Source organism: Phacochoerus africanus, chromosome 5 (assembly GCF_016906955.1).
Source record: "Phacochoerus africanus isolate WHEZ1 chromosome 5, ROS_Pafr_v1, whole genome shotgun sequence".
NCBI lineage: Eukaryota > Metazoa > Chordata > Mammalia > Artiodactyla > Suidae > Phacochoerus > Phacochoerus africanus.
Window position 1 is genome coordinate 45,510,415 of NC_062548.1, and position 18,789 is coordinate 45,529,203.

At 63.1% G+C, this 18,789-nt stretch overlaps 1 protein-coding gene across 3 annotated transcripts; it reads right to left on the minus strand.

Moving 5' to 3' along the window:
- Positions 1-6,091: 6,091 nt before the first annotated feature.
- UBE2I (ubiquitin conjugating enzyme E2 I) lies at positions 6,092-18,544 on the minus strand. 3 transcript variants are annotated; one of them, XM_047781017.1, is made up of 7 exons: positions 18,418-18,544; positions 13,612-13,686; positions 13,362-13,445; positions 12,557-12,629; positions 8,716-8,825; positions 8,523-8,602; positions 6,092-6,718 (listed from the first exon to the last, which is right to left on the minus strand). In XM_047781017.1, exons 2-7 carry the CDS (start codon positions 13,675-13,677, stop codon positions 6,655-6,657), a joined length of 477 nt encoding a protein of 158 aa, XP_047636973.1. In that variant the 5' UTR covers positions 13,678-13,686; positions 18,418-18,544; the 3' UTR covers positions 6,092-6,654. The 3 variants fall into 3 exon arrangements, with proteins under 3 accessions (XP_047636973.1, XP_047636975.1, XP_047636974.1); XM_047781019.1 differs by lacking the exon at positions 18,418-18,544 and adding an exon at positions 17,925-17,943; XM_047781018.1 differs by lacking the exon at positions 18,418-18,544 and adding an exon at positions 13,864-14,004.
- Positions 18,545-18,789: the final 245 nt, after the last annotated feature.

Here is an 18,789-nt window from a genome sequence, read left to right on the forward strand (position 1 = left end):
GACACCGGCGGCCCCGGGGCGCGCCGGGCAGCCCCCTCCCCCAGGGGGCGGGGCCTCGGGCTGTCCGTCAACCCACAGGTGGGTGCGGCCGAGGAGCAGGGCCCGCTCTGCGGCAGGACCACCTCCCGAGGGCCCCAGGGAAGCCGGAGTCGCGGAAAACCAGCATGGCATGCTCGGGTCCGCAGCGCAGACTTTTCTAGAAGAGCTGCGCAGTCATCTCTGAAGTCGCCCTCCTAGCCCAGCGCTTTCCCCAGTACCAACCAGGAGCGGGGCTGGGTCTGGGGACTCCGCCACCGCGGGCTTAACTGCTCCTTTTCTCAGGGGGGACTCTGCCCCTCGAGCGAGGGGGTCGTGCAGGCATCATCCCCGGACACCCACAGCAATTCGCATCACCTGTTGGTGATCAGCCGAGGTGGGGCCGCACGCTGGGTCACCCAGCCGGTCGGAAAACCGCCCCACCCTCGGCGTCCCTCCCATGCACCGTGGGCACCTGGAGAGCCTGTAAATACAGTGCTGGGCCTGCCCCAGATCTGCCGGGTGGAGGCCCTGCTATGGGACGCTCCCCCCCACTGCACTTGGCCAGCCCTGGGGCCGCTTAGAGGTTCTGAACTTGGCTGAGGTGCACAGGGCCCCTGGATCCCAGCCCTGCTGGACCCTCTGAGAAACTCGTACTCGGAGGGTCAGACTGGTTTGGAGAAGTTTTCACCCCAAAGGATCTCATCTCTAATGGCAGGACTCCTGGCCGGGTGGGGAACAGACAAACCTGGAAGCAACTTCAGCTCAGTCCCAGAGGCAAGGACAGCTGGCTCTGGGCTGGCCAGGGGTCTTCCGTCAGCTGGGCTGAGGAGGGGACAGGGTTCCAGAACAGAGCTGCATGCAGGGGGCAGCCCACTGTGAATAACTGCGGCTGCACCTTCTTCATCCCCAGCCCAGAGAGGACCTGGTGCCCCCCTCCAGCCACAGGTGGGGGTGGACACTGCTCTGATGGGGCCATCACCTGTCTCAGCTTCCAGATCCAGACTCACAGCCACGCTGCCAATTCCTGTCTGTGCAAAACAGGACACAGAGCCATTGAGGAAACAGCCCTGCAGGTTGGGGGGACAGCCCTGTGGGGTGAATTCTCCTTCTAGAAACTCTGGTGCCAGGCCCTGCTTCCATCCTGACCCTGTACAGCCAGGCAGATGTGGCGGAGGCGCGGGGGGGGGGTTTGGGGGGGTTGGGGGGTGGGGTGGGGTGTGTGCTCAGGAAAAACAAAAGGGCTGGGACAGATGAGTCAGGCGAGCAGGGAGGGAGACCCGGACCCCATGCACCAGCAGCCCCCCATGCCCTTCTGCAGGTTTGGGGACCAGGGGAGGGACAGCCAATGTCCTTCCCTGGGGATTTGGCAGGTCCTGAGCCAGGATCTTGGAGCTGATGCCCCCCCCCCCAAAGCCTGCAGTCTCGCGTCGTCGGCAGGTTCTGCTAACCTGTTGGAACACAGCCTGGTTGCCATGGTGACCATAATGGCTTGGGGTGAAGAGAAGAGAGTCCGCAGCTGCTGTAAACAGGAAGTTAGGAGGGGCAGCGGCCAGGGGAGGGAGCAGCTGCTCAAACCCCATCCCACGCCCCGAGGGGAGGCAGGGGGCTTGGGACCGGCCACTTGCTCTGGCTTGTAGGGAACCAGAGGCCCAGAGAGGGGAAAGGGCTTGTCCAGGGCCACACAGCAGCAGGGTGGGTCCCAAGCCCAGCCCTGGGCCTCAGTTTCCCTGAGAAAGCGTAATCCCCAGGGCCCTTCCCTCATAAACACTTCCCGAGGAGGCTGCAAAGGTCCCCTTCTCCCTCAACCTCCTGGAGGCAGGTCCTCCTGCCCTGCAGCTCTGCCTTGGGCCTTAGTCTCCCTTGCTGATAAAGCAGAGCAAACAGCCGCAGAGCCCACTGCTCAGCGGGAGGCCGGGGCGGGGGTCCGCGCGGAGCCAGTGCTGGTCAGCGTTAGCTGTCCTGGGGGATGGGAACTGCCACCACGGATGCCCCGGACCCTCTAGTGGCCTGGGGAGGGGCTCTTTGCTTCAGGGACTCAGTTTTGGCCTCTGCAGATTGGAGGTGTAAGCTCGGAGAGAGGGGCCCCCTCGCCCCGTGCCTGTGCCCCAGACCTTGCGCTAAGGATTAACCCTGGCGCTTGCCCCAGGTCCCCCACAGCGGTTCTGAGCTGGAGGGGCAGTAAGGGGCACGGGAACTAGGGCCCTGCCTCTGGGGGTCAGGCTTCGGGCTGTAAAGAGTCTGGCAGGCTGCAGAGTGGCTTGTCCTCCTTAGGGCCAGGAGAGAAGCACCAGGCTCTGGATAAACATTCCGGGTGTCTGCTCCCCGGCACCGGCACCGAGAGGAGGCCGCAGAGATGAGGGGCAGCGGGTGAGTCCCGGGCGCGGCCGTTTCTTTTAAAAACGCAGGTACTCACCCCCCTCTGGTGGCAGTCGCCGGAATTGCAGGCACAGCCTCCACGTGGTCAGGCTCCTCCCACGGCGCTCCCATAGCGCCTGTGGGGAGAGAGCCGGGGGTGACAGTTTGAAGCGAGATCTTAATTCTCTGCTCAAGAATTGAACCTGGGCAGCCTTCATGAAAACCAGGAAGCCCAGCCACTGGCATAGCTAGAGGCCAAAAGCAAAATTGCCCTGGTTCTTGCCCCCGGTTGAAAGCAAGAATGTTTCAAGGAGACAAAGTGTAAAAATAAAGTTTATTGTTGGAAACACACTCTGGACTGTTCATCTGTTTTATCTAAGGCCAGAGTAACGCAGTCATACACACCCGGAGGAGCGATGGTGCAGGCGTCCCCTCTCCCCGAGCAGTGCGCCAGAGAGGGGACGTAAACCACTTAGGTGGGGTAGTTCGTCCAGGTCTTTGTCTTCCTTTAGCCGATTAAGTTGTTTTATCTTTCACACCTGACCAGGTCCAGGGCCCTCCCCGATCTGTGCATCTTGGCGCATCTCTTGGCCAAGATGGAGTCCAAAGCAGAGCATGGCGGGAAGGTTATGTAGACTGGTCATGGCCAGGCATCCCCTCCCTTCCTGACCCCGAGGGGTCTCTCTGCGCATGTGTAGTTAGTTGGGGGTCTCCCGGATCCTGAGGAGGGGGAGGATGTGACCTCTTTGTTCTTCTGTCCAAGCAGGGCTCAGCCCCTCTTCCGATCCTGTCATCACTGCTGTTTAACAAGTGCACAGAAGACAAGTGCCCGCTATTTGCCTTGTGCCTGTTGTTAGCAGAGGTAGGTGGTGGGTTGTAAATGTTTATCCCGGAGCCCACCTATCTCCTGCCTTAGGAGGACGATGGTGGGGCGGGGGTAGGGTGCTGGTGGAGGGGGAAGGGAGGTGGACCACAGGGAGCTCGTGGGCGCCCAGTCCTGGGACCTGGGCAGGGTCCTTGTTGCCCCGGCCTGAGGATGGTAGCAAGCTGTTCCCTTGCCTGTGTTATCTGTTATCCGCGGTGGTTCTGCCAGTTGGGGGCGGTTCCTGGTGGGAGGGGGCTGGTGCAGGTTTGGTTTCCAGCCTGGCGCCTGGCTTCCTGGGGTGCACCCACCAGAAGCCCAGTGGGGTCCTGCTGCCAGCACCTGCCCAGGCCTGAGGTTTGCATGCAGCTGGGGGTGAGGACCGAGCAGCAGCCCAGCTTGGGTGCTGCAGGCTGGGAGTGGGCTGAGAGCCTGGCTCCTGTGTGTGTCCCTCCACACACTGGAGGCCGAGGCACTGGCTCTGTGCGGCTCCAGATGCTTCCCTCTAAGTCAAGAAAACCCCCTCAGGCAGGTCACCTCTGTGAGAGCAGAAGTCTAGGGAAGGAAGGACCCGGGTGGGGCCCCGGGACTTTGTTTTGCTGCACCCTTGTTATTTCGCTCTTGGAGCTCAGGTAAAACTTTCCTGACTGATGCCAGAGCCTCTGGGCCCAGTGCCAAGCCCGTCGGGTCTGGGGAACTTTAGGTGGAGGGACGCAGGGCTCCAGCCCCTCCGTCAATCCCGTGGGCTCCGCAGTGAGGGGACAGTTTGTCTGGAGGCCTCCAGATGAGCCTGCTGGGCCCCTGGGTCAGGACAGCCCCGGGCTCAACACCAGGGTCGGCTGGGGACAGATCCAGACCAGTGCTCCTTGGGCCCCTCCCTGCTGGAGTTGGCTTAGACCGGTTGGAGCCGGCCCAAGTCAGTGCTCAGACCCTCCAACCTCGCAACACGTCGTCATGGCAACCTCAAACCGGAGGCTGCCCATCGGCAGGGCCTGATCTGAGTGAGGTAGGAGGGCCCTGGGCTGCGGAGTCAGGGACTGAGGCAGCCTTGTGGGTGCAGACAAGTGTGAGGCCACGCACGGTGTTGGGAGGCCAGGGGGGACTCGCAGGGCCCCAGAGTCCAGCCAGGAGCCCAGTGGGCTCCAGCAGAGAGCCTCCTGGGGAGAGGAGGCTCCCGCCTGGCTTCTGGCCAGGTTCCCCCTCCGCACCTGCGTTAACAGCCTGGCAGAAGCCAGTCCTGGACTCACTGTCCCAGGGGCCCGGCCAGGGTCTGAGCCAAGGGCGCACGTGCACCTTGGCACCGTGAGGGCAGCTTCCCGGCTTCCCAGGGAGGTCCACCCTGGCGGTGAGAGCCGCCCCAGGGGCTCAGGGGGCAGAGCAGGACGCGCGCCATTTCGGCCGCTCACGCCTGGGCTTTACAGGGGAGGAGGGGGGACTCCACCTTGGCTCTAGGGATTGTTGCCACCTGCCACTTGCGGGCCACTGAGTGTCCCGTGCTGGAGGCCTAGGCGGAAGGTGGCGTCAGCAGCCCCTGGGCAGGTGGCACTGAGCAGATGGGGCAGGAAAAGGACAGGCAGCAGTTAGTGGAAATGTTTTAATTAGAGGATGTTTAGATACAGTGGTTCATCTAAGGCCCACAATTCCTCACTACTCGACGCCCCAGGCCGAGGGCACCCCCTTCCCTCACGGCAGAAGCAGCATGACCACAGCTCATTTCTCGGGTTACAAGAGTCACACCTTTGCTAAGCCAAGGCCTGTGGCACAAAAGGACATTTCATTAACTGAAGTCACACGACAATGTGCTAGAAACATTGGTTACTTTAGAATGCTTTAACTAGAAATTATATTGAATTTCCATATATATTAACCATATACTCGTGTAACTATGACTAAGAGCAACTCAGTTGTCACAAAATAAGACGTCCTGGGAGAGGCTACCTAAACACCAGCCGCCGGACGCCCCTAAGGCCAAACGCATCGCAGACCTCCAGCCGCGAGCTCAGCGACTTGACCAGTCCCCCCTCCGTGAGCCAGCAAGGTGCTGGGGCCCCGGAGCCTCGGGTGCCATGGACTCGGGGCCCTCGGGCTCGCTCCTGGCTTTCCTTGTGACCCTGCCGCCGCCAGGCGCTCCTCATCAGGGCCCGGATGACCAGTCCTCGAGCCCCCGTGGGTATCACCCCGCCCCGCCACGTGGGGGCCGAAGCCACGGGTGCAGGGCTCTGACCGAGGGTCCTCAGGGTGGGAGTGGGAGGCCAGCTGGGGCAGACGGGCTCCGGGCCTCCAGTCCAGGCAGAGAGGCTGGGCCCTACCTCGGCAGGGACAGGCGCAGGGCACTGGCCCGGCCCTCTCTGCCACCTCCCGCTGAGCCAGGACCCAGGCTGGCTTCAGCCGACCCTGGGCAGCAGGCTCAAGGTTCCGCGGTGTCTTCTGAGAGCGCCTCTCGGGCGGACCAAGTCCAGATGCTTCTAGAGCGTAAGGGGGTGTCGTCCTGCTGCCAGGACCGCCTGCGCCCGGCAGGGACGCTGATGCGTGAGCAAGGTGGGGCACGGCACTAAGCAGAGGCTCTGTCGCTGCTGGACATGAGGCCACGAGCCCCCACAGGCTGGGCTCCATCGCCGGGGCGGCCACCAAGGGAGCGAGCTGCTTGTGCGGTGGTTTTCCCTGGCGTGCAGGCTGCGGGAGGGTCTTGCTGCCAGTTCCAACCTGACCAGACCTGGATGCTCCAGCGGGCGCTCCACCGCCAGGAGCCGTAGGGGAAGGGGGTACCCAGGACTATTTACAGAGGGCGGGGCCGAGCTGGGGGCGCTGGGCACACTGAGGCCACCTCCTTACTCTTAATGATGATAATGCCACAAAAACCTTTATATAAACAGTTTATTTACTCTAAACAGCAACACAGACAAACGCCATATAAACACAAAGGAAGTGATGCGGAGACGCGACGCTGGCTGACTGGATCCGAGGCTCGTAAGCAACACAAGCCAGGCTCTGGGAGGGCGGCGGCGGTGGGGGGGGGCAAGTCTGATTTTCTGTCGTGCAGCCAGCTGGAGGCTAAGTGCAGCTCTAGACGGTGTGAAGCATGCCTGCATCCGTGAGCAAAGGGGACTAGCTCCTCGGGACTCATCCAAGTATAAAAGTTTATAATTTTACAGCAGTTGAAATACTGACATCAATATTAAAATAAAAGCAAGTTTTACATAACAATCAAAAATACAAAAGACTGAAGGAAGAGACCCTGTATGAAAAACGGGGCGATTCTGCGAGTCGAGACTGTGCCCGTGGCGGAAATGGCAATGGCGCCCGCCCAACCCTCCCCGGGTGACCAGGATTGCAGAGAGCAACGTGAGATTCGCCAAATGCTGTAAACAAGTTCTTGCCAAACCAATCCCTTCCTTTTCATGATGCCACAAGGTCGCTGCTTATGAGGGAGCAAACTTCTTGGCTTGTGCTCGAACCCTTTTCTCGTATTCCACTCTGTTTTGGCTGAGGAGGTCAAGAGAGAGACGGGTTAGAAGGCGCAGTCTCAGGGCACCGGTGCCAGGGCAAAGCGGGGGGACAGGGCAGCCCCGCGGGGTCACGCCTGCAGTGACCGGCAGCTTCCTTCTCTCTGTGAAGCAGCGCCCGTCACAGTATCACTGGAAGGGCCAGACGGGGAAGGTGTCTCAGCACCAGGGCTGCCCTCAGCTCAGGGCCCCGGGGAAGGTTGTGGCAGCTTACGCGGGCCGGGTAGGACCTGGGCTGGGCTCCAGAGTGAGAACCCCTGCTGAGAAAAGGGCCGAGGACATGACGACACGGACAGATGGGGCTCCTGCACGCCCGACACCCTAGTTGAGAAAGCCGAGGGTCCTTCCGAGCTCTGCAGGCACGGCCCCTGGCAGTGTGGTTGCCTGTAGCTCCCCAGCTGTGCCACAGCACACAGGCCCTGGGCCCCACCCTGCAGCTCCCTGGGGAAGGGTTGGCAATGCCAGCGCCAGGAGAGGCGGAGCTGGGGAGCAAGGCTGCGGGACCAGCCTCTGCAGTGGTCTGCGCGGACCCTGGCCCTGGGCGGAGGCAGGGGGCTGGGAGAAGAAGGGACTGCCAAGTCCAGCTCTGCCGTTTACCAAGCGAGGCTGGGACGGGGCTGCAGGCACCTGCCAGGCGAGGACACGCCCTGTCACCTTCTGGGAATGAAGGGATAACAGCATCGGGCAGGTCACGTACTCAGGAAAAAGCCGCTAGCCCTGATGAGCGCCAACCGCACAGCCTCAGTGCCTGACAGCGTGGACCAGCGCCCACAGCACTGTGGCCACCTGCTGTCTACACGGGCACTGCTGTCAGGCCGGGCGCCACGCCCCAGCTCTCCGTGTGGACCTCCTCGGCCACAGGGGCTCGGCCCAAATGCACACCCAGCGCCTCATGTACAAAGAGCGGATGGGAGGCTGTAGAGACACCACGCGGCCCTGGCTCACGCTGTCTGTGTGCCCATAACGAACCTGAGCTCCACTAGGGTCCCTGAATCAGCTCCCCGCTAGAATCCCCTGGGGGGAGTCCCTCCCCCGGATTGGGACCTGGCTCCCTGGGTCAACCCCGGGTCAGGACCCTGGGGTGCTGGCTGCTCAGAGCGTCCCGAGGACAGTTGCAGCCCCAGCTCCACCCCCCCCCCCACCCCCCGTGACCCACTCCAGGAACAGGCACCTGCCCAGCCTGTCCTGGAGGCCAGCCCCTCGGGTCCCAGGCCGCTGAGGCACCTGGGGAGTGTCATCGGGAAACTCACGCTGTCCCTGGGTCTGCAACCGTGGGCAGATGGGACAGTGCGGCTCAGAGCCTCTGGCCTGCCTAGGGCCCGTCCAGCCCAGCTCTAAGGAGAACCAGAGCCAAGCCCGGGGCTCCAGGTTTAACCACTGCTTGCCCCCACTGAGTCACAGGCCTCTCCCGTCAGCGTGGATGGTGGACGCAGAGAAGGCCTGGGCAGAGAGGGGACATCCGAGCAGCTGGGTGGCCAAGAGCGGCCTGAATCCCTGCCCCATGGGAGCACGGGAGGCACCATACCCAGGCTGGACCAGCGTGTGGCAGGAGCGCCAAGGGGGGCAAGTCTGGGTCCCTGGCTGAGCTGGGCTGCGGGACGCCCCTTTTTCAGGGCCCAAGCCCAGGGGGACGTTCCCTGAGCTGGACCAGGGCGGTCAAGACCTCACCTCCGACACAAAGCGGCCAACACCCGAACGCCGCCCCCCGCCCCCGCCCGGCCTAGAGCAGAGACTCCAGGCGGCCAACGCGAGGCTGCACCAGGTGGGGCCGGAGCACTACTAACCAGTAGATTGTGTAGGCCTCTGCTTGAGCTGGATCTTGGATATTTGGTTCATTTAGAAGTTCCTGTATTCCTAACAAGATCTGCGTAAGAGACAAAACAAACAGCCCAGTGGGAGGCCAGCGCTTTGAACGGCAAACCTGCCTGGGACAGCGGCCTCAGTCCCAGAGGCTGGAGGCGGGCGCGCACCGCGTACCTGCTTAATCGTGATGGCCGGCCTCCAGTCCTTGTCCTCCTCCAGGATGGACAGGCACACTGTGCCCGAAGGGTACACGTTCGGGTGGAATAACGGCGGCTCGAACTTGCCTGGAGCACAGGGAAGGAAGCACACGTGGTCAGGGGGCGGGGGCACCTGGCTGGTCCCCGGGCCTTCGGTGGAGGACTCCTCGGGGAGGAAGCTGGCCCCGAGGAGGGAAGGGCAGGCCCACGCCTCCCTGGGGGGCTCGGAGAGACCCGTCCTCCCAGGATGCGGCAGGCAGTCTTCGACTCGGGAGGATGGGAAGGGGCCGAGGTGAGCGTCCTGGGGGCCTCCAGGCAGAGGCTCAGAGGCCCTTCGAAGCGAGAGGTTGTTTTCAAGGCAGATCATCCTGCGTCGCGACAGAGGCGGTGAGGACCCCGTGTTCTCTCTCACGGACCCTAACTCGGCTCAGGCTTCCTCGTTCCCATCCGGGGCACCTTCCCCTTGTAGCTTTAGCACAGCAGGTGTAGCACAACTTGAAGGACTGACAAAAACGAACTCACCTGCTCACACCAGCAGCTTCTAGAAAACTCCCCCCATCACACACCATCCTGCCTGTCCTGTCACCCCAGCTCACAACCCCCCAAGGACTCCTGGCTCTCAGGGTCATGTGTGCAGTTCCCACACCCGCGCTGTGCCGGCCTTGCTGGGGGAAGCTGTGTCGAGGACTTGCCCACAGCGCCCGCCACAGGGGCGCATCTGAGCCACGACAAAGCTGTGCACGTCCCTCGAGGCAAATCCTGATGTGTGCGCATTTTTTTTTTTTTAAGGGCCGCACCCATGGCATATGGAGGTTCCCAGGCTAGGGGTCGAATCAGAGCTTTAGCTGCCAGCCTACGCCACAGCCACACGGATCTGAACTGTATCTGCGACCCACTCCACAGCTCACAGCAACGTCAGATCCTTAACCCACTAAGCAAGGCCAGGGATCGAACCGGTGTCCTCATGGATACTCATCAGATTTGTCTCTAGTGAGCCATGACGGGAACACCAGTGTGTGTGCACTTCTACGGGAAGACACTGGCTTGCATGGCGTCTCTGCTGAACCTGCAGACACCACTGCTTCCCCATGGCTGTGCCGATGTACAGCGCCAAGATGCTGCCAGCAGCCATGGTTCAGTCATGGCATTCAGCCACTCTTGCGGTTCTGCTTTGTGTTTTCTGGATCCTCTTTCACTCCCTGCGATGTGGTGACTGTTTCCTTGCTCAAACCGTGCATGCTTCTCTTGTCAACTTGTCGACACTCCTTACATGCACGGGATGCAGGTCCGTTGTCAGTTATCTGCCTCCCAAACGCCTTCTCCTACACAGAGTTCGTCTTTTTCTTTCACTTTTGGTGAAACCTCTGGTGCCTTTCCATGAACACCAGTTCCCAACCCGAATATAACCTGAGGCATCATTCTTGTCCCCACCCAGAGAAGGTGCTGGATGGGCAGTGGCACTGCCCCACCCCACCCCCAGCTCGGGAGGGGTGGGCGCGCCAGGAAGTCACCTCCCGACTCCCAACACTGCCCGTCGTCGCTTGGCCTGCCGACGCCCCGCTTGAGCTCCTCAGCATCTGGGGGACACTTCAGAGACTCCTGCCTGTGCCGCAGACGGTCCGCTGCTGACCTGTCCATTTGGCACGACACCTGGGCTCCTCCATGAGCACCGGGTCCCAGGGTGGCCGCAGCAGACGAGCCAGAGACTTCCGGGGGAGAGTTTGGAACCGACGTGCGCCCTGAGCCGGGCCCTCCCCCTCCGGCCACTGATGGGGCCGAGCGCCAGGTGCAGCGCCCTCCCCTCCTGGCTGTGTGCCGCCCGACAGGCGCTGCCCGGGACGGACCGGAGAGAACTCACTGACGAGCGCGTGCTGCCCCCTCTGCTCTCGCTGGCAACTCCCGGTCGAGGTGGTCTTGATTTCAGTTCGGTCAGCTCATCACTGTCCCCAAGAGGGTGACAGTGGGGGAGTGGGGGTGCTCCAGGTGCTTCCCTGGTTAAGCGCCCGGCCGCAAACATGAGCAAGAGGTTCCCCCACTTGCTCCGAAGCTGCACTCTTTTGGCTGCGGCGGCAGCGGGGCACCCGCGGCTGCGCCTGCAGCCATGTGAAGGTTCGAGGGCGCCAAGGACAAACCTGTGCCACAGCAGCGAGGCCAGGTCTTTAACCTGCTGGGCCAGCAGCTCACCCCTGACGCTGTTACTTCCCACTGGGCACCGAGATGCCGCGGAAGAGCCGTTCTCCTCATCAGGGCCAGCCTGCCCTCCCCGTGCTCGCAGCCCCACCTGCCACCTGCAGGCCCTGGACGCAGATGGCCTTTCTGGGCTCTGCTGCGCAGACTGTGTCTCAGTCGCTGTGTCCCCAGAACAGGGCTGGCCTGGGTCCCCTCACTGGGCAGGCAGCAGCCTGAGCCCCAGCTCCGCCCCCTGATCTCCAGAGCCCTGGCTCTTCTGGGCACTTCCCGCTTCTCAGTCTGCCTGATGGTTCCTGAGGGCTGCTGGCACGGCGACCAGGGTCAGGCTGGACCTGCAGAAGAGCCCCAGAGAACGGGCGTGTGCACAGTGGCCCGACCCACCAGGCACCCAGGCAGCCCCTGGCCTTCGCAGATGCCTCGTCTTCAGCACAGCAGTCTCGAGCGTCTCTTGCTGGATGTCGTCCACGCTGTTTGACGCTGCTTTAAATGGTGGCGTTTAGGAGCTTGCATCTGCTGCAGTTACATGAATAGGTTTTTGCAAATTCGTCTTTTACTCAGCACCCCTAGGACAGACTCGGAGAAGGTGGTCTGCAGTCCCGTCTTCCTTCCACTCGTGCTACGGGGATTTCGTTGTCTTGCCCGGCCGTGGGGGCCTGCCATTCCCCACAATGTGGAGCGGGAGTGATGAGAGCAGCTACCGTGTGTGTCCCTTCTTCCTTTTGGTCTCTTTAGGGCTGTGCCTGTGGCACATGGAGGGTCCCAGGCTAGGGGTCGACTCAGAGCTGCAACTGCCGGGCCTCCACCCCAGCCAGAGCCGCAGCCACGCCAGTTCCAAGCTGCATCATCAACTCACACCGCAGCTCACCACAAGCCAGATCCTTCACCCAATGGGTGGGGCTGTACCGGCATCCCCGTGGCAACTGCTGGGCTCTTAATCTAATGAGCCACAAAGGGAAGTCCACGTTTCATCTCTTAAACAGAGACGTTCTGTAAACTAAGATGTGCACACGGCAAAAAGCCCTGAGCAGCAAAGAACCCCCTGAAATGAAGTTGGTCCCCACTCCACGGCAGTGAGTCTCAGAAAGTCTGCTTGTGCTGTTAACAGACAGCACACTTCTCTCCAGCCAGCCGGGTCAAGGCTCCCACAGCCTGCCAGGCACCCTCCACACGCCAGGGCAGGTACCAAGGCACTCCATTCACCAGCCAGTGCGGATCTCCAGCGACAGAACCTTCCCGAGTTTTGCTAAGTAAATGGGTTACTGCATCCATCACAGCAGCACCGCAGGCACAGCCTCGGCCTCTCTTCCCGCCACCCGCTCTGCCGTCTGCAGAGGCAGCTTGGGCCTGAAACCCCAACCAGCGAGGAAGTCCCCTCGGGGGGCGGCTCTGGTCCGTGGTCCTTGAGCACACGTGCGCCGGCCCAGGGTGGGAGCTCATCCGCCGGCGGGAAGGGCCCAGGAGGCCCCCGGGGTGGGAGCTGGGCCTGTTCCGAGCTCCCCGGGCCCCCGCGGAGCTGCGGGGAGTGGGGCACATACCTGAGGCCCCACAGGCCCAAACTCTCTGAGGACCTCGGCCCCAGAGGAATGCGGCCGAGGCTGAGGGACCTGGGAGGACTTGGCTCTACTCACATTTCGGCGGTGAGGACGGGTAGTCGTCTTTGAACAGCATCCGCAGTTTAAACAAGCCTCCCTCCCACGGCGTCTGCGGGGAGGCAATACTCTGTTAGGTGAGCGGGGGGCCTCCGCAGCCGGCCTGGCCCAGCAGGGGCTGTGCTTGCTCCCGCCGCGCCCCGGACCGAGAGAACCCCATCGACCCACCCAGTGCACTGTCAGGGCCTCCGTGGGCCCCAGGAAGAGGTGCCAAGGGCCTTCCCAGGAGACACAGCAGCCCAGGCGGGCACAGTGCACGGCCCCTCCCTCAGGCCCCCGGGTCCCCCTCCTGCGCGTCGAGGCCGTGGGTGGAGGTCACGGAGCCTCTCATCACCCAGCACTGAAGGGGGCGCCTCCTTCCTCCCGGGTCACCGCACTCTTCCTCCCAAATGCTTGCCATGTGCCGGTCCGAAGAGACCCGGGCACACTCAGATGGGCCGAGGGGCAGCCCCGTGGCCAGGCGTGAAGGGCACGCTGGGCCCCACACAGCCGGCTCGGTGGCCGACGCCCGGCCTCCACACCCAGGGGCAGGCAGGCGTCCCAGGGAGCGTCACCCCGGCCAGGCTGCCTCAGCCCCGGCACCTCCCTGGCCCCCGGCCGTGCGGCGCCTCCCTCCCCATCTGCCACAGCCCAGGTCCTACCTGATTCAGGACGTGCCCAGGGACCATCTGTCATCCTGTCCTTGAGGTGCCCCCCCCCCACCAGGGACAGGACCAGGGCTCACGTGACCGTCCCCAGCATCCCGCACACCTGAACCCCAGCCCTCCCGGGGGCCCCCTCTTACCCCCTTCTTCCCGGGAATGGCGCACTCCCAGTTCATGAGGTTCATTGTGCCGTCGGGGTTTTTTGTGGGGACAGCCACGAACCCCTGCGAGAAACCACACAGGCCCCTCAGCGCCGCGGCAGTGCCCCCCCTCCCCAGGACAAGCCCTCTGGATGCGCTGCAGGGGCCAAAGGGCCGGCCCGCGGGCGCGAGGGTCTCCCGGGAACCGGCCCGCGCCACCCGCCCCCCGCCGAAGCAAAGCTTTCCTTACAAAGGGGTGGTCTTTCCTCCAGGCCTTCCTCTCCTGCGCGAGTCTGCTGAGGGCGATCCCCGACATCTCCAGTCCCTGCAAGAGACGCGCGGGGCGAGTGGTGAGCCAGGGCGGCCTGGCTTAGCAGGCTCACGTCCAAGGAGCAGGCCCCCAAAGGGCCCCACCCGGGCCCATGCGCCGCCACCCCGCACGCTGCCCTGCCCGCCGGCTAGACGCTCGAGCCCCTGGGTCCCGGCCTGTGCAGGTACCTACCGGGCCAACCTCCCACCCCCGGAGGGGCAGAGACAAGACCCCGGGCCCAGGTCATGGCTGCTAGAGGCCGCACAGGGAGGGGACACCGTGTGCTCCCAGCAGCCACCTGCACGACAGTCCTGCCTCTCCGGCTGTGCCGCCTTTCACCACCAGACCCCACACGAGGGGCAAGGACAAGACCAGAGGTGTCGAGCCCCTGAGCCCTGGGAAGCCAGGGGCGGGGCCGCATCCTTTGCTGCAGCAGGGATGCTGGGGTGCTGCCAGGCCACCAGCGCAGAATTGGGGGCTCGGAATCTAGGCTCAGGCCCTGCTGGGAGGAAGGGAAGCAGAGGAAAGCTCCCCGGGCAGAGGGCAGCTTAAGGAGGGCAAGGCCGGCACCCCGCTGCGACTGTTGCCAGGCCTGAGCGTCTTCACTGGCCCCACCCCAGGATCACTGCCACTTCTGCTGCCAAGAGCAAACCAAGACCGCCTCCCATTTGCTTTAGGAAAGACAACAAAAAGGGGAGCAGGCCCACTGGAGGGGGACTGCTGGAACGCCTGCTCATTCCTCGTGTGGGGCTCCCCCTGCACCTCCGGACCAGAGACCCTCCAGGCTTGGTGCCCGCCGCTTCCGCAGCACGCAGGCCAGGCACGGGGCGTTCGACTGTAACCTCTGCTGTCCCTGAGGATGCAGCCCTTAGGGGACACAGAACTTGCTGGAGAACTTGACCCTAAGTGTGTCCAGTGCTCCTCAGTGTCTTTGACAACGTTAAGGATCCTCAGGTCAAGTGCTTCCGCCACGCAAGGCTTTGACAAGTCAGTGGGGGGCCTGGGGGGGGGCATCCTGGAAGCACATGGGCAGCGGATGCAGCCACAACGTGGCTCTCAACCAGTCAAGGCCAAACTCCCGCTACAGACGGCACCAGAAACCAGCCCTGCCAGCCCTGCCCCAGAGCCGGGACCCCAGCCTCGGCACAGCACTGCCGACCACCAAGCCTGAGAAGGGAGGATCTAGAAAGTACCCTGCCACGGGGGGGGGGCACCTCAAACACAGGGGGTCTGCCCACCGCCTGCTGCTCACAGCAGCCCCGGCCCCCTAATCACTTGGCGCGCCCAACCCCACACCCCTTTTGGCCCCAGCTGCTCCAGCAGCACAAATCACACCTTGACCCCACATCTGCTCCTTGGCTGCTCCGTCCCCAGGCCCCCAACACAAACACACCCCTGTCTGTGCAGGAGGGTGGGGCTGGGGCAACTGTTCAACCGCAGACCAGCAGGTCGGCGAGGCCGGGATGGCAGCCTCAGTGGGCGTTTATGACACGGACGGGCCCCAGGCCCAGGGGCCCCATGGAACCGGGAACTCTGGGGGTCCTTTGGGGATCACCGTGGCAGCCTCCAGCACGACGCAGGAGCCCGGGTCTCGGAAGCAGGGAGAGTTAGTGCAGACCACCGGACCAACTGCATGTGGTGCACTGTCCACAAGCAGGTGTGCTCATGCCACCATAAGGAACAGAGACGGTCAAAACTTGAAGCCCCTGCCACTCAGGAGGCATGGGAACAGGTGCAGCTCCACCCCAGCACTCTGAGCACACCTTCCACAGGCTCTCACCCCGCCAGGCTTCAAGATTAAGTCCCAGACAAGTAACACCAGTCCTGCACCCAAAACAGAACAGCTTTTTTTTTTTTTGGTCTTTTTAGGGCCGCACCTGCGGCATACAGAACTTCCCATGGTAGGGATTTAATCAGACCTACGGCTGCTGGCCTACGACACAGCCAAAGCAATGCAGGATCCAAGTCACATCTGTGACCTACGCTGCAGCTCACAGCAAGGCTGGATCACCGAGTGAGGCCAGGGCTCAAACCTACGTCCTTATGGATACTAGTCGGGTTTGTTACCACTGAGCCACAATGGGAACACCCTGCCTGGGATCTGTCTGTTCATACAACACAAACTGAGGAGAGACAGAGTTGTGGCTGCGCAGAAGGCCCACGCAGGAGGAAGACGTGTGCTGGGAAGTGATAGGTGCCAGGACACAGGAAGCAGGACGATGGCAGGGAGGCACCCAGTCCTACAGGGTCAGGTGCCCGCGTGGGCACAAGCTGCAGCAATGCCAGGGACTGTTCCAGGCGGGCTCTCCAGGAACAGAAAGAAGAGCCAGGAGGGTCACTGGCTGCGAGGGCCAGGGACCACCCAAGGGAGGAGGGGGCAGTGACCCCGAGTCTAAAAAGCTTTCCTTCCCTTGACTGCCTCCAACCCTTCACTTTTTTTGGTCTTTTTTTAGAGCTGCACCTGTGGCATATGGAGGTTCCCAGGCTAGGGGTCAAATTGGAGCTGTAGCCGCTGGCCTACACCACAGCTCAGCAATGCCAGCTCCTTAACCCACTGAGTGGGGACGGGGACCGAACCTGCATCCTCCGGGATACCAGTCGGGTTTGTTAACCTCTGAGCCAGGACGGGAACTCCCCAACCCTTCACTTCTAAACAGAACCCCGCCCCACCCACTCCTGCAGCTAGTGGGGCTGCCCCTCCCGCAGGGCTTGAGGGATCTGGAGGGTCTCCGCAGCCCCTGGGCAGCCAGGGCAAAGCTGGCAGCAGGCGGACACGTCTGAATTAACGGAGGCAGGAGTCCAGCAAGCGGCTGCTCCCCGTGAGTCTGCACCCGGCCAGGGGCTGACCCTGGGTCGTGAAGGCCCAGGGCACCACTGTGGACACTGAGGAGCCATGGATACTAAATGGGCAACTCAGGCTGCTCGGGGAGGGCGGGGGTCACAGCTTGTCCAGGATGCAGACCAGGCCAGGGGGGCCATCCTGAGTGCCGCCTGCCTGCTGACCGTGCGCCAGCACTCGGCCACAGGCCACCTCTTCTGCTGACAAGGGACAAAGCTGCCTCTGCAGGCTGTCCCAGAGCCCAGCTGTGGCTGCGCCAAAGGTAATAAGGGGGGGGTCCCACAGGAGCTCCTGCCTCCCCTTCTTCAGGGGTGCCAGGGGACCAGACCAGGCAACAAAAGGGGGAAGAGCCACAGGTGGCCAAGGCCCAGGCAGAGACGCCTGGCCTTCCCTTATCCGGGAAAAAGCATCCAATTTGTTACATTTTAATGACACAGGGATCCACTCCTTCAGAATCCCACTTAAAATTAAATCTGCCTTCCCCAATCAAGAGTCACCCGAAGCAGCTGAATGTTAGCAGACACTTCAGAGATGGACACTGTTAGGATGCAAAGACGAAATACCCACGAGCCGCTAGCCTGCAGGACAGCAGCTGGGATCTCCAGGCAGATTCTGGAAGTCTGTAAGCCACCTTCCTCCAGAGTGGGCTGTGCCCAAATCCCCTCTTCTCAGATCACACGCTGCGATTTGACAGCAAAGCCTGCAGAGCCACTAACTGGCTGCACATGCGGGCGAGATGCTTCTCTCTCCCAGCCTCCACCTTCTCAGCTGTGCGATAGGCCACAGCTCTGTGAACTCACGGGTTGGCCCAGGGTGAAAGTGATCAAGGATCAGCAGCCCAGGATGGGCCTTTCCCACCCAAACATCAGCTTCCCAGGGGGAAGGCATGTGCTTCACCTGATGCAGGCACCCTGCACTCGGGAGACTCTCCAGCCCAGGTGCACGCTGTTCTTGCCCGTTTCTGCAGCCAGGCCCCAAATCCCGAGCAAGACTATCTAAAATCGCAACAAGATGCAGAGTTCACCCCCTAAACCACCCGGCGGGCCACGAGCAAGTCAGGGAAAACTTGGGATCCACTCCCCTTTTCTGGTGGGAAGACTTCCGACCTAAAAAGTTTTCCTTAGTAGCAAGAAACGTTTGAGACTAGGGGTTTGGAAAGGGCACCAACTCTGCAAACACAGAACAACAACTTTGCAACCCGAGGAACTAAGCTTGTTTTCAAACCACACAAACCAAACCAGTGAATTCTGTGATTGAAAGGCAGGTGCAGGCCGTTACCGCGAGCCCAGCTAATCATTCCCTGGCCTTCCTCCTCCTGGCGCAACTACCACTTCCAGCCTCCGTGCACTTGGTACAAAGCAGTCCCAGTAGGAAAATTCCCCGTCAAAGGAAGCGCGGGTGCCCAGGGTCCCACCAACTGCAGCCGAGGCTCCGGAGGCGCAAGAACTCGGACTTGTTTTCATTTACAGACACCACACGCCACCCCCAAACGGGCCGGCGCTGCTGCAGCGCGAGGCTTTGCACTCTTTGTGCGGTGCGTCGTCTCCAGGGCTGGCACACGCCACAGGTTCGCGCGCAGACCGTGACCCCGGAAACGCTCCGCCTCGGCGGAGGGCTCGGCGCCCGCTCGCGCTCCTGTCAGCGCAGTCCGAGCGGCGGGCGCCGTCTGCGGCCCCGCCGCGACCCGCCCCGAGCGCGCGCCCGAGTGGACGCCCCCGCCGTCTGGGGCCGCGGAGCCCAGCGGGCCGGCCCACGCCGCGGCGTCAGCACACAGGGGCGGGCCGGTTCCCGGGAGCGGGCCCGGCCGGGCCGCGGGTGGAGGGAGCCCGCCTGGCCGGGCCCGACGGCGGCGGAGGCCCCAGCCCGCCAAGGCCCGGTCCCCGGCCCGCCCGTCTCGCCGCGCTCACCTCGGGCGGCCGCGGCCCGGCGAGTGAGGCGGACGAGGCAGCGACGGCGGCGGCGGCGGCGGCGCTCCTTTGTCTCGGGACTTCCCTCCCGAGCCCGCTCCGCGCGCAGCCCGAGCGCTCGAGGACCCCGGCGCGGGCGGGGCGGGGCGGGGCCTGCGGAGTCTGCCCGCCGCGCGCCTGCCCCGCGCCCCGCCGCTGCCGCCGCACGCCCCACGCCGTCCACGTCGCTGTGCGCCGCCCGCCGCCCGTGCCCCGCCGCCGGGCGCCCGCGCCCCGGGCCAGGCCTGGGAGCCCAGCCCCGGGGGCGGCTTTCCAGTCAGGCGGCGCCCTGGACACCTGTGCCCTTAAAGGAGCCGCGTCCCTTATGTGAGG

Excerpts from the sequence above, each read along its gene's own strand:
- UBE2I (XM_047781017.1), bottom strand. The coding sequence starts at position 13,677 with ATGTCGGGGATCGCCCTCAGCAGACTCGCGCAGGAGAGGAAGGCCTGG. Across the intron at positions 13,446-13,611 it reads GGAGGAAAGACCACCCCTTT|GGGTTCGTGGCTGTCCCCAC; the intron begins GTAAGGAAAGCT and ends GGTTTCTCGCAG. Across the intron at positions 8,603-8,715 it reads CGGCCATCACGATTAAGCAG|ATCTTGTTAGGAATACAGGA; the intron begins GTACGCGGTGCG and ends TCTCTTACGCAG.